At 36.8% G+C, this 14,023-nt stretch overlaps 1 protein-coding gene across 6 annotated transcripts in view; it reads left to right on the plus strand.

The window, feature by feature from the left end:
- Positions 1 to 13,489, plus strand: part of LOC137627774 (E3 ubiquitin-protein ligase Mdm2-like) — a 37,414-nt gene extending 23,925 nt beyond the window's left edge. For all 6 annotated transcript variants that reach the window (XM_068359079.1, XM_068359081.1, XM_068359080.1 and 3 more), the window contains 4 exons: positions 1,801 to 2,216; positions 2,552 to 2,685; positions 11,947 to 12,141; positions 12,486 to 13,489. In XM_068359079.1, coding sequence (XP_068215180.1) covers positions 1,801 to 2,216; positions 2,552 to 2,685; positions 11,947 to 12,141; positions 12,486 to 13,439 — 1,699 coding nt within the window. In that variant the 3' untranslated portion in view covers positions 13,440 to 13,489. The remainder of the gene's footprint in view (positions 1 to 1,800; positions 2,217 to 2,551; positions 2,686 to 11,946; positions 12,142 to 12,485) is intronic.
- The last annotated feature ends 534 nt before the right edge of the window (positions 13,490 to 14,023 follow it).

Genomic DNA, 14,023 nt, shown 5'->3' on the forward strand with positions numbered 1-14,023 from the left:
TAGCTTTCATGAAGAACCTCACAGGGGGCACAATTCCTGAAGATAAGAGTCAGGTAACAATAGAACCGTCTCGTCCCATTGAAAATTACCTAAGGGAGTTTGCCCACAGGGGCCTGGATTTTTGGCCTCTTTTACGGGACAAGAAGCATCTCTCCCTCGACAGCAGTCGCGATTACATTCTCGAATGGCCCCACTACCTCTTCTTTCTTCCCCTTCCTTATGGTGCATAAGTTGCTTCATTATTTTCAGGGTCGGACACTAGACATAGAGGCACATGATCAAATAACTTTTCTTACAAATAAATTGTTTAGAAGTATCTCCTCTCATCCTCCAGACGAAGGGAGGGAGGATGGTCGAATGTAGGCAACCCATTTTTCATAATGATCTTACATTCTGACAACATATCCTCTGCACTGATATAGGTTTCCCACGACCATCTACAAGTTCCTGGTAGTGACTTAGCGTAACTCCTGTCACATCTTTTCGGCCAGGTTATTAGGAGATTACCTCCCCCTCACTCCTGTTCTGGGCCAAAGGGCTTACTACAGAAAGTCCTCAAGTTACAAGAATATGACTCACAAATATTTGGTGATACAAGCACAAATCCAACTAAAAATAATGATCAGATAAAAAAATACAGTAATAAAACTATTATATTTGATACAGTAAGCAAAATGACATTTGTAATAAGCTGATATCTTATTTCATATGAAAACGCAGCTAATTGTTGATTTTTGTAGCTGGAAATCATAGGCGTGGAATTTAGTTTAGATCTATCCTAGGCCAAAATGTAACAAAATTTGACTACAACAGCTTCTTGAAATGTATTATGTTTTGTAAGTTGAGGGCCTTCTGTAGTTTGGCTATAGATGCTTCCTTCTAAGGATGAATCTCTTCCTTCTACAAACTTGAGTCCTTTTAAGTTTCACTTCCCACTTCAAATATCCCTCAAGTTTGAGGCCGAAGGTCAAAGAAAAAGCTTAAGTGTACTGTCGGGTGGGAGGACCAGTAGCTGCCACTACTTTTTTGTTGACCAGGCGGACATGAGTCTTTTTAAAGTTTGTTTATGACATACTTGTTTTTGATGCTGTTAATAGTTTTTTATATGACATGTCTGTTTTGACGTTGTTACTTTTTTTAGAATGATTTATTGTTAATTTGTTCTCTTCATTTATTTATTTCCCAATTTCCTTTCCTCACTGGGCTATTTTTCCCTGTTGGAGCCCTTGGGCTTATAGCATCTTGCTTTTCCAACTAGGGTTGTAGCTTGGATAGTAATAATAAGAATAATAGTGAAGGACTCACGTTTGTATGGTCCTGAATAATGCAAAATACTTGGAAAACGTGGTTAAAATTTTTTTCAAGAACAAAAACCTTTTAAATCATTATGGAAGTCACTCGTCCCTTACCCAGACACTTTCAATTCTCGGGGGAGAATTGGGGCATAAGGTACATGATATTATGTATATCAGGGTCCAATTGTAGCAGTTGCCGTTGTATTAACTTTGCATTATGAGACTGGTTCACAGCATTTAAAGGCAACATGATAGTTTTTATATTGAAAAACATTTCTTGTATCATGAAACATCTGCTTAGCCAAGAAATATTTATATTTAGAATTTAATTTTAGATATGTAAATTTCAAAGATTTTGCTATGTCCTTGAAGTCTAAATGGGGTGAAGATGCCTTTAACTATTTTGATAATGTATGTTTTATTAGTGGTTCAAGTGCAGTTTACAGTACGATATGTTTTTAAAAATTTCACGTGCAATAATGTTAATGAAAATTTTACATTCCAGGGGTCTGATTGCAAGAAATGTTATTCCTGTGGGTCCTGTGGGGAATGGCATCAACCAAGTACGTCCTATAGATGGTAGTGTGAATGGAATACATCCTGCGTTGTTAGTAAGTCCGGTACCTACTACTGGCATTAGTCACGGTGGTGCGTCTTCGGTGCCACAGAATGGTTGCGTGAATCCCCTACCTTATTTTAATGGCAAAACGGTTACTGGAGCAAGTTCTTTTGCTGGTTCTTCTAACCAAACCGTACATCAGGAACTAAGAAGACAGAATACGTACCCGTTTTCATCGGTCCCAAGTTCGTCTAGGCAGAGTTCGGCGCACTCCACAGTTACCATAGAATTTCAGTTTCCTGATGTTCCAGACTGTAATTCGGACTCGGAATCTGTTTACAGCTATCAAGGTTATGAAACAGGTAAGATTTCATTTGTTATATTGAAGTATCAGTATTTAAAAATGATTTATCTGACAATAAATTAAATATCCTCTTTTTATATTAAAAGTAGGCCAGGTGGAAGAATATAAAAACAAATAAGTTACTACTGATTGTTATCATGTTGCCTTAGGTGGTTTGATTTTCTTGTAGGTAAAGAACATAGGAATGGGTTAGTTTTTGTATACATACCTGGGAAAGCAAGTTCATCTCACGTACCATTACTAATCAGACCATTATTTCTGTGTTCAACTGCTGTAGAAATTAGATCAAGGTAAGCAATGAATAAAGGAATTGAAAGACGCGCATTCTTTCAGCTTTGTGTCGTAACACGGAATTTGAAGACTCGGACGTCTCCGAAGAAATAGAATATGAGGAGTACGAGTTAGCATCGGATGACAACGAAGGCCAGGACGACGAACATTCTGATGACAGTGACTCTGTGATTGAGGTTGGTGACACTTTCCATTGATGGAAATGGTGATTCTCTGTTTGAGGTTGGTTACGAACACTTTTCATTGGTGAAAATGGGGTATAGAACTCCATGCAATGCTGTAGAAGGCAGGCATTCTCAGGAAGGCTGGTAAATGTAGAGATACTAGAACATGAGATTCATGTTTAACCCCTTTTACCCCCAGGCTATTTGGAAATTTCCAACCCTTAACCCCCAGGGATTATTTTTTTTCTAGCACATTTTGCAGTATATTTTTTTAAAATTGCTTTAACAGCCTTAATTTTTGTCATAGAGAGGTCAGGTTGGTCTCATTCTCTTGGAAAATGCCTGAAGTTTCTCAAAAAATTATCAAAAATATGCTAAAAATAATTTAAATAGCAGTTTTTTGCAAGGACGTACCGGTACGTCCATGGGGTTAAAGGGATGAGTCTTGTGAAACGTACCAGTACGTCCTATGGGTGTAAAAGGGTTAACAAAGTACTGGAGTTTTTCCTCATTTCATGGAAGTGATTTTCAGTAATTAGATGTTTGGTTATGCTGAGAAGAATTATACTATGCAGTGTTGAAGTGTTAGAATATTTAAATTTGATTGTAGAATATTAGGATGGTTGAAAACAGCAATTACCAGATACAAAGTTAATTATGGTACCCAGGTATAAAAAGGTTTTAAAATTTAATTAAGTCTGTGAATTCTAGTACGAAGGAGAAATCTTTAACAAGTCCATCTTGCTTAGATAAGGTAAAAATTTGAATTGGTTTCCAGCACAGATTAACAAACTGTCTGCAGTTTTATTCGGTTGTATTAAATACGAAATGTGTTTGTATCAGATGAAGTCCAATGGACCGAAAACAAGCTTAATTGAAAACCCCTGTTTAAAAACAGTTACTGTACCCTGACAAAGTGGTGTGACTTTAACGTACTTAATGCTCGGCCTCAGTCGGACAACAAAGTGCAGTAATAGTTGCTTGAAAATATTCACTTGTTTCTAAAAGTACCTGCAACCTATGAGAACACATTTCCTTTATCTTGTATAAAATATCATTGAATGATAATTTCCTTTAAAGACTGAAATCAAGGAAATATTTGAACCTACAAATGAATAGGACCATACAAGAACCATCATGTTAATATAAACTTTATTATACTGTTCGGTAAATAAGCAGTAATGATAGAGAAACCAAAGTTTCTGTAGACAAGTACGTGATATATCACCAAAATATTTGTGCAGTATAATCTCTTCTTTATCCCCCCAACCGTGAAATGTTTGGTGGATAGTGACCACCGTGATTCGTCCACCTGTCAGTTTCGGATAAATTTTGGATCCCTCTCTCTCACCGGAGGAATCCTGTACCAACTCATCAAGCAATCATTACTGCTGTATCTGACAGGATAGGATAGTAAGGTTTGTATGTTGGTGGTCTTTAATTTTAGTTGGATAATATTTGGTTCCTACTATGGAACACTGCCTTAATCTAGGAGGGTCTGTTTACAGTTTAAGACCATGTTTAAGTTGAAATATATCTTCCTCCAGTTAAGGACCATGTTGAACAGTTAAAATATATTTTCCTTCAATTAAGGACCATGTTTAACAGTTAAAATATATCTTCCTCCAATTAAGGACCCTGTTTAACAGTTAAAATATATCTTCCTCCAATTAAGGACCATGTTGAACAGTTAAAACATATTTTCCTCCAGTTAAGGACCATGTTTAACAGTTAGAATATATCTTCCTCCAGTTAAGGACCATGTTTAACAGTTAAAATATATCTTCCTCCAGTTAAGGCCCATTTATAACAGTTAAATATATCTTCCTCCAATTAAGGACTATGTTTAACAGTTAAATATATCATCCCCCAATTAAGGACCATTTATAACAGATAAAATATATCTTCCTCCAGTTAAGGACCATGTTTAACAGTTAAAATATATCTTCCTCCAATTAAGGACCGTGTTTAACAGTTAAAATATATCTTCCTCCAGTTAAGGACCATTTATAACAGTTAAATATATCTTCCTCCAGTTAAGGACCATTTATAACAGTTAGATATATCTTCCTCCAATTAAGGACTATGTTTAACAGATAAAATATATCTTCTTCCAGTTAAGGACCATGTTTAACAGTTGAAACATATCTTCCTCAAAATTTTCCAACAAGTGGTCCCTGTGATTTTGTATTCTTTCCGAGTGTTGACATACTCTATGAGAGTATGCTAATTGATTTAATTCATCTGTAGGTGAATGTATATTTCATATACATTATATCAACTTTTCATTTGTTGAAATACTTTTTTATATTTTTTTATACTTTTATGAAGAGCCAATATCGAGACCTAACATTCGCAGAATGAATTTTTAAATCCTTTTCATAGAGATGTTTTTTTCTTTTATATTCTTTTGGTTTCAGTTTTTCTTCATGAAAACTATTTTATCCTTCTCCCGTTGTTTCAGTTATTGCTTCAGTTTGTCGAATACAATTTTACTGATCAATTTTTTCCCTAATTTTTAGCTGCCATTTTTTATTTATTCATATAATTAGAGACATCGTTTAAGTTAAGATTAAAATTTCGCTTTGCCCATTATTACGAATGTTGTTTGTTTAAAATTGGTTATGCATGTTAATATCACACAGTCCAAAATTTTTAAATATTTACGATATTAGATTGCACCCAGTTTGGTTGCATTTGATTTAGTACGGATGAAAAACCTACCGTAAGTTCAAGTTCCTCTATCCTGAGGTAAATTACTATTGAACGGAGTCAAGCTAATGTTATGGGTCCTTAAGATCTTCCTCAAGAAAGGATTAAATTTTTTGTTAACAAATAAGAAAGATATGTTAGTGAATGAGACATTCTTTGTATCATCCTTTCTAATTGACATTTCGTGAAGATACACTAACCGGTTTGATTCCCCCATGTAAACAGCTGAAAACTGGTTACAGAAAGTGCAATAAATACTTAGGCACAATCAATTTTCGGAAGATTCTTAACCAAGAACCCTCCCACCGTAGTTGACACTTGACTTTTCCAGTCGCTTTTTTATTTTTCATCTCTCGTTACACATCAACGTCTTATTTCTGTTTCTGAAATGCAGCTTCTCTGTTAACCAAAAGACTGATGTCGTTAATTATCAGTTGTTGAATATCTTTTTCATACTTTATTTCTTTTGTGTAAGAAGGTTTTCAGTCGGTTTTAAATGATTAAGGTCCCATTTTAGTTATTTTATAATGATAATTTCCACAATGGCCACAAATTTCTCGAGGAGCCATACATTGTTGCCAAAATGTTTAGCTTATAAGTTAGCTACAGTGAAACCGATCCTTGGTCTTGGTCAACAAGTTGATTTATTTAAAACTCAAACACCATAAGACGAGCTTGATGTAATCAGAAATTTCAAGTCTTGGATAATTTTACCTTCCATTCGAAACGTATTAAAAGTCGTATGTATGATAAAAGAAATCCTCGTCCTCTGATGAATAGGCAGATCTATTGCAAAATATAAAAGAATGTGCTCCATGTAATATTGCAATGAGAAGCATTCACTCTTGAAACCTTTACCTGTGGAATAACTAAAGAGTTGAATTACTTTTCCAGCAAGAAGCTCTGCCCTGAAAGGTGTCTTTTGTGTTGTGATTGCTACCCTATAGTGAGCATGTTGATGGCGAGAACCATCCTTGGTCTCGCCTCCGTCTCACAAGTCTTCCCTTAAAACCAGACTGCCCGTCCAGTCACGCAAGGACATCACTGATCCTGCGTCACAAGTTCGGCAACATCCAGCCTGGAGAGATTGTGTACCTTAGGTCTTTAGGTACCACATATGTGATCAAGATGTCCAGTGACCAGCATTAGGAGTAGCTGATGTCCAGTCATACCTGGCCTGCAGTGAGTTGCTAACGAAGTGCACTCCATTGTCGACCAGTTATGCGACTGGTTTTTGCAACGGGATAAACCCTTCCTGAGCAAATAGCCATTAGTGTTACTTCATGTGGAATAGAGGCAGTCTGGTAAGACTTAATTCTAAAGTAGTCTTAAATTATCTGAATATTCATAGTAGTCTCTAAGGTTATACAGCATGACTTGTGTAATTTAGGCAGTTTCTTCTGTACTACATGTATGCCTTGATTATTTTTAAATGCCTTGGCGTCTTGACATCACAGATGATATCAGGAAGCAAATAAGCATGTGTATCCTTGTGTATCCTACACAAGTGCTGTTAAAATTTGGAGAATTAGCTTTAATTTATGCATTTTATCCCTGTAATATTAAAGCAAGAAGTGTATGAAATGCTAGATGGTTAGGATTTTTAAATTATTTTCTGTTGTTCCAAGTATACAGGGTTAATTATACAGTAGTGTGTCTTGTTCGGTGCAAAGTTCTTTGCAGGATTCCTTTGCCTCCTAGCTCGATTTCTTCCAGCCTTTTCCTTTTTGTCTGTTGACTTTGCTCTCATTTAAGAACAGAAACTTGGTTTGACACAACTGTAACTCACGGCCTATAAACTTTTGTAAACATCTTTTTAACTGTTCCACCTCAGAAAACTTTGAGAATCCCTTAGCAGTTGTTGGTGATGTGTAAATCTTTATACTAATGAGCTATAAGTGAATATTTTCAGTTTCTTAAGCTTGGCAATTACTTTCTCCAATAAGGGGAATGATACTGGGAGACCCCGTTGGGGGGTTAAAGCTGTCGGTGCTCGGTATGCAGGCCACTATAGGGATTACTTGATGTCTTTGCGGCATTCCTTCAACCAATAGCTGAAGGGTTGTGGTGTCTGATATGGTAACGTCCCGGACTGGTGAACGCCCGACTGGGGTTTGAGTCCCGCTCAAACTCCTTAGTTTCTTTGGTCGCTGCAATCTCGCAATCCTTGTGAGCTAAGGATTGGGGGGTTTGGGAGAGAGAGCTTACAGGTCTATCTGCTGAATCATCAGCAGTCATTACCTGGCCCTTCTTGGTCCTAGCTTGGGTAGAGAGGGGCTTGGGCGCTAATCGTACTTTTATATGGTCAGTCTTTAGGGCATTGTCCTACTAGATAGGGCAATGTTACTGTCCTTTGTCCCTGCCATTCATGAGCGACCTTTAAACTTGCTTCATATCCCTCTAAATTACTGCCGATCCTGCTTCCATTGTTTCGTTTGCCAACGTATCTCTTATAACTTTTACATCATAGTGCTGTAACTGCAGGGTTTTTCTCCTCGGTTTGCCGCACAGACCCCAGCACCAGTTTATTTAGCCCGAATTCATAAATTTAATGTAACTGAGAGCAGCTGGATTACACCAAATTTAACTGAGTTTTATTACTTCTTTTCATTGTGTCCAAAACATTTGTAGCGTGAAACAAATTAATTAATCTCTTAACCCTTTTACCCCCAGGCTATTTGGAAATTTCCAACCCTTAACCCCCAGGGGGTTATTTTTTTCCCAGCACATTTTGCAGTATATTTTTCTTAAATTGCTCTAACAGCCTTAATTTTTGTCATAGAGAGGTCAGATTGGTCTCATTCTCTTGGAAAATGCCTGAATTTTTTCAAAAAATTATCAAAAATATGAAAAAAAAAGTTTTTATAGCATTTTTTTGCAAGGACGTATCGGTACGTCCATGGGGGTAAAGGGATGGGTTTTGTGAAACGTACCAGTACGTCCTTTTGGGGTAAAAGGGTTAACAAGTATTAGGCTTAGATTTTATTTACATTTCCTCCTGGTCCATTTTCTGGATCAAGTAGGGTTTATGGAAGTGTTAAGTGTTGATAGTCCTGCTGTGAAAGGTTGTGCCTGCCTACATGGAAACATAGAGGGACCTATTCCTTATCAACTGAATACAAGTCGATTGATTATGCCTGGTCTAAGCAGAGCATTGAATTATGCTATACCATACTTGAGCATATAGTTTATTATACAGGGATTGTCATTCAGGTATCAGAGTTTTGAATTACTCTATGAATTTGTATTAAATACAAATATTATAGAGAACATCAAATGATATTATCTTCCCTGCGTGTTTCAACTTCAACTAGGGATCTACATATACAGAGTATGTATGTGTATGCACACTAACATTGATTTTTAAAAAACACTGATGATTTCATATATCATCACATAATGTCTGCATAATTATGATACATTACTTGAAATGAATTTTTGTTTATTTATAATTTAGATCAAAATACTTTTAACTTTGAAACTGTAAAAACTGTTGATAAATCCCCAAGGCTTTCTGAAACCCAGCTTGACCAGGGCCACTACAGTGTTTTTTTATTTATTTTTTATTTTTAAAGATTTCACCCTAGGCCAGTGGTTCCCAAACTATCTTACCTGACGCCCCATTTTTGCTTCCAGCAGACCCGTACGCCCCCACCCCTCTTTTTTTTTTTATATGAAATGAATCTTACATTTATTTCTTAGCATTGTACAGGAAAATAGATTTCTGTTTGTATTTCATTTTAATAATGAAAGCCACTCAAACAAATAATAGTACATTCCAGTTACTAGAAACGAAACATTTGGTTCAAAGTGAGCGAAAAAAAGTTTGAACATTAGCAAATTTTATTATTCTATTAAACAAGTAATTTCAAGCAGATGACTTCACCGCCCCCTTGTATCGTCCTCACGCCCCCCCCCCTAGTGGGGCGCGCCCCCCAGTTTGGGAACCACTGTCCTAGGCAATAAGATGGTGACGATGGGAATTTCATTTATATCATTTGATAAATATTACCATAGTGCTGTACTCATAGCAATGTAAATGGTGTGAACAACCAGGTAGCAAGAACAACCTTATTCTGACCTCATTAGCTGAGGGAGCCTTTTTGAATTTATTATATTTTGTAAGATCTTTCAGTGTAACACACTGAAAGTTATATTTTTGTGTTTCTCTTATACATTATTTGGCCAAAGGATAGGTTGTTTTGTTTTTATAATACACTGAAAGTTATATTTTTATTTGCATCTCTTATACAGTATTTGTATGATGAACTAAGGCATGTAATGGAATATATAGAATGGAGAGACAGAGTGACATTTAGTTAAGGATTTTAAAATTTTTGAGAAGCCATTAAATATGTTATAAGCAATGCATAAGTCAGTCCGTAGCATTTGTGGCCAGTGTATGAAGACTCCCCTACTTTCCATTTCCTGTCACGTCAGGGCTAACAACATAAATCCTACCTCAAACCTTTGTTGCTTAAGAAACGGGACCCATGCTAAGTAACTGTACGAAGCTGTACATATATAGCTACATACCCAGATGTAAATAGCTACCTGGTCTCATGTAATTTTGGGATTATGACAGAACTTGTTCCTTTACATAACAATCATGTGAACATCTTTCAGTTCAAGTTATACTTTTTCCGTTGCATTAAACTACACTTTGTTCAATACTTTCCTTTGATCAAGGGCCTATTCTAGTACTGTATATGCTTGGTATGATTCCGTTGTAAGACTCATTACTGATAAACAGTGTAGATTCCAGTTGTCTGTATCTCCATGCCTTGTTCTACAATATATCTACTTCTTTCTACTTCGATTCTTGTTTCCCTCACTTAACTAAGTGAGCTTCTGTTAAAAGCGTTTTTGATAATATTTAGAACCAAGTTAGTGGGAGTGATAGCCCAAGGCTTAGTGACCCTTTGGAGATGCTTTTGTGTAAGTGTGAGGGTTTTTTGGCAGCGCACACAGCATTTGTTTCCTCACCAGACAAAGACCCTCCTCTCCACTTGTGCCTTTAATGTGTACAAGGAGCGAGTTTCATCATTGGTTCAAGTTCTAAGAAAGGAGAACATATTCCTTAATGTCTTGACGTTGAATATAGCTTTGGATGAATTTTTCCAGGTGCTTATACAGAATAAGTGTGCTCATCTCATTTTGTGTATTCAGTTGAAGATGAGAGAAAGGTAGCCCTACAGAGGCCATATCTGCATAGTCTTGGTTGCTAATATTATAATATTACTTTTCTTCCCTCTGCTCGAATGCAGCTTTTGGGTTGTGGTTGCCTATCGGAAAAGACCGTGTCTGGCAGTCTGCTTGAATGTTGTTCGAGACTTGTGCAAGCTCAATGGTTTCTTGTTAACCCTTGTGAGCTAAGGATGGTGTTTTTGGGGAGCCAATAGATTTACCTGCTGGGTCATCAGCAGCCATTTCTTGGCTCTCCTTGGTTCTAGTGTGGGTGGATAGTGGTCTTGGGTAATGATCATATATGTACATGGTCAGTTTCTAGGTCATTGTCACTGTCCCTTGCCTCTGTCATACATAAGTGGTCTTTAAACTTTAAACTAATCGGTTCATTCATTCATTCTCTTATTCTGTGCATTTCACACTTTGTTAATGGTAATCATGCTGAAAATATTACTTAAATTACAAAAGCTGATATAATTTGAGTTTGTAAAGGTTGATATTTAAACCAGATTGGACAGATTATGCTTGTTCGTCAGAATCCTTCAATTTGGTAATATTTGTAACAAGAATGTGTTCTTTGAACACTGGCTACTGTTAGTCACATTATCCTCTCATGAGATCAACAATGTCTTCCCGGCTTTTATAAGTTGTCAAGAAACCTGACTGTAAAAGTATGCAGTAAAAGGGTCCTCACTAGTTTCAATAACAACTATAAAATGTACCATTTTATTTTTATAGTGCTTCCTCCTGAAATGCATTTCCTTATTGATATATTACATTAAATGGCATTGCTCTGATTTTCAGTTCAGTTTGTCTTTTTGGTCCAGTCGATATAAATTTATTAACTTCTTATTCTGTATTGATGAACTAATTGTGCGTCAGGCTACGGACAGTGTTGTAATGCTGTATCCAAATTTTTTTTCTAATCTTCTCATCTGGACAGTTTCCTCTCTTCATACCTACGTACGAAAACAAACTTCTATATACAAACTGGTCTTCCACACACTCAAATGAAGAAAATACTTTATAGGTATAAATTCCTGTAAGTGTAAAATATTTTAATTGTACGTTATAAGAGAATTATACAAATAACGGATCCTTATTTTATTCATAAGGAACTCATTACGCTAATGGTATGAGTAATGTTGATAGTTTTGTTATAGTAAAATGAATTTGTGAAGAACCATTATTATTCTGGTACGTTGTGGCCATTTTTATTTTTACCAGCAGTGATGACCAGCAATGTTGCTGAATTAAATCCTAATATTGCCAATGAATGGGCTCTGTGCCCTCAGCCAAGAGCTGTATGATTCATTATATATATCAATCCTAACTATTTATAAAAATTAAAGGGCATTCTTTTGTTCATTCCAGGATGTCAAAGTTGCCTTGCTTGCCGTTCAAGCTGTGTACGAAGACGAGATAGAAGAGGAATTCTGGGCCGATGACTCCGATACCGACGAGCAGTCGACAGATGAAGACCCAGAACTAGCCCATGAGAAGTGGGACTGCCTGTCTTGTGGTATAAAAAACAAGCCATTTGTCCGTTACTGTGGGAAGTGCTGGCAGGTGAGATGACATACATTTTGTTGGATTTTTTCGGTCTGATTTTAAAATAAAGTAGATGATTTCACAGTAATTCCTCCAATATTAAGACTATAGTCAATTTTTTTTTAATGAGGCACATTTGCACCGACTCGCAGGGGTGCCCTTTTAGCTCGGAAAAAGTGTCCTACTAGCTGATTGGTTAGAATTATTTTGTCCAACCAATCGGCGATTAGGGGACTTTTCTGAGCTAAAGGGACACCCCTGCGAGTCAGTGCAAGTGCGTCTCATTTAAAACAATTGAATATAGATGTCCACTCATATTTTTTGTCAAAAATTATAATTATCAGGTTAACTTTGTCTTTCAGTTGAGGAAAAACTGGCTTCCTGAGAGGCCGAAGAAAAAAAGGAAACCGAGACCAAAGAAGAAGTTGAGAAAGAGATACGATTCCCTCATGTCCGAGGCAAGCGTTAAATGTTATAAAGAATCGGAAACCTGCGGAGAGAGTGGTCGAGACAGTCCTAGTCCTGCATTGGTGAGAGAATCTTCCGCAGATAGTGGACTCGAAACCGGTGATCTCGTTAGATCTTCGTCAACTGCTACCACTGTCTCCTTAGAAAGTAATCTTCCTAGAAGTTGCAGTTTTGACGTGTTCAGTTCCCAAGATTCTGGCATTTCTCTTTCCCAGGATATATTTACTGAAATCTCCCAAGATACTGTAATGGAAGACTCCGAGGCAAAGGCCTCAAGCTCTCGCACGGTACGTGAACCCTCTTGTCATAAAGTATCGGGTGTAGGAGGCTCTTCCTCCAGTGCATCACCACCAACAATCAAGGAACGAGGAAGAGAGCAGCAGCCAGAAAAGTCTGTTATTGGAGAATCTTCTAAAAGGAAAAGGAAGTCCTCATCAAAGGATGATCATAAAAGTAAGAGGAGTAAAACTAGCCATTCCCCAGACTTAGATGAGAAACCACAGGGACTTGCAGATGAAGCTTCCGAGATTGAAAGCAAGCTGACGTATTACCTAATGAAATATATCAGGTCACAGAGAAGAGAAACGACCTGTGTTCCTAATGAGGGTGAAATTAAGAAGGACTTCAAGAAGTTGCTAGATAAATATACTGGATATGAGTCGGGTGGAGAAGAGTCACAAATGTGTATGATTTGCTGTTCAAGACCCAAAAATGCAATTATAACGCACGGTCGACTCTCTCATCAGGCGACGTGCTATCAGTGTGCACGACGTCTTCTCAACTCGGGAGCTCGATGTCCGGTTTGTAGGCGGAAAATACACATGGTTTGTAAAAATATCGTTGTTTAATCTTTTTTTTTATCCAAGTTTCTTGGATATCAATATATAGATTCTCTATCTGTCCAACTTTCTAACTCTTACCTTTATATAATATTCACCTCGTATAAAGAAAATCCATTTGGGCATACTGTATTCTAGTTGAGAGGTGACTCTAGTGGTAATATTCTATAATTATGATACAAGTATAAAGCAGAGAATGTTAAAAAAGGTATAATATTTCATTTATTGATTCATGAGGTGGGAATTACAAAATTCCAAAAGGGCTGTTTCTTCAGAAGTTAGGAAGATTTGCTCTATTAGTATCTCACACTCCTAGGTTAGAAAAGTTTTTGAATCTTGAATGGTAGGCACCAATTCAGTTAAGTTGAGATAGATTTTTCTGGGGACAAGTAGTTAAAATTCTTTTAATCTATTATGATTTTGTGGGGCAGGTGTTTAATAACCTTAAACACCTGCCCCACAAAATTTTAATCCTTTCTTCTATGCCTTAACCTATTATGTTGCATCTTTATTTAATTTTCACAGTACCAAAGAACAATGCAACTGCTCTAACCCTGTCTAGGAAATACAGTTCTCCCAAGGAATAACTTGTT

This window comes from Palaemon carinicauda, chromosome 35, assembly GCF_036898095.1.
Source record: "Palaemon carinicauda isolate YSFRI2023 chromosome 35, ASM3689809v2, whole genome shotgun sequence".
NCBI classification, from domain to species: Eukaryota; Metazoa; Arthropoda; class Malacostraca; order Decapoda; family Palaemonidae; genus Palaemon; species Palaemon carinicauda.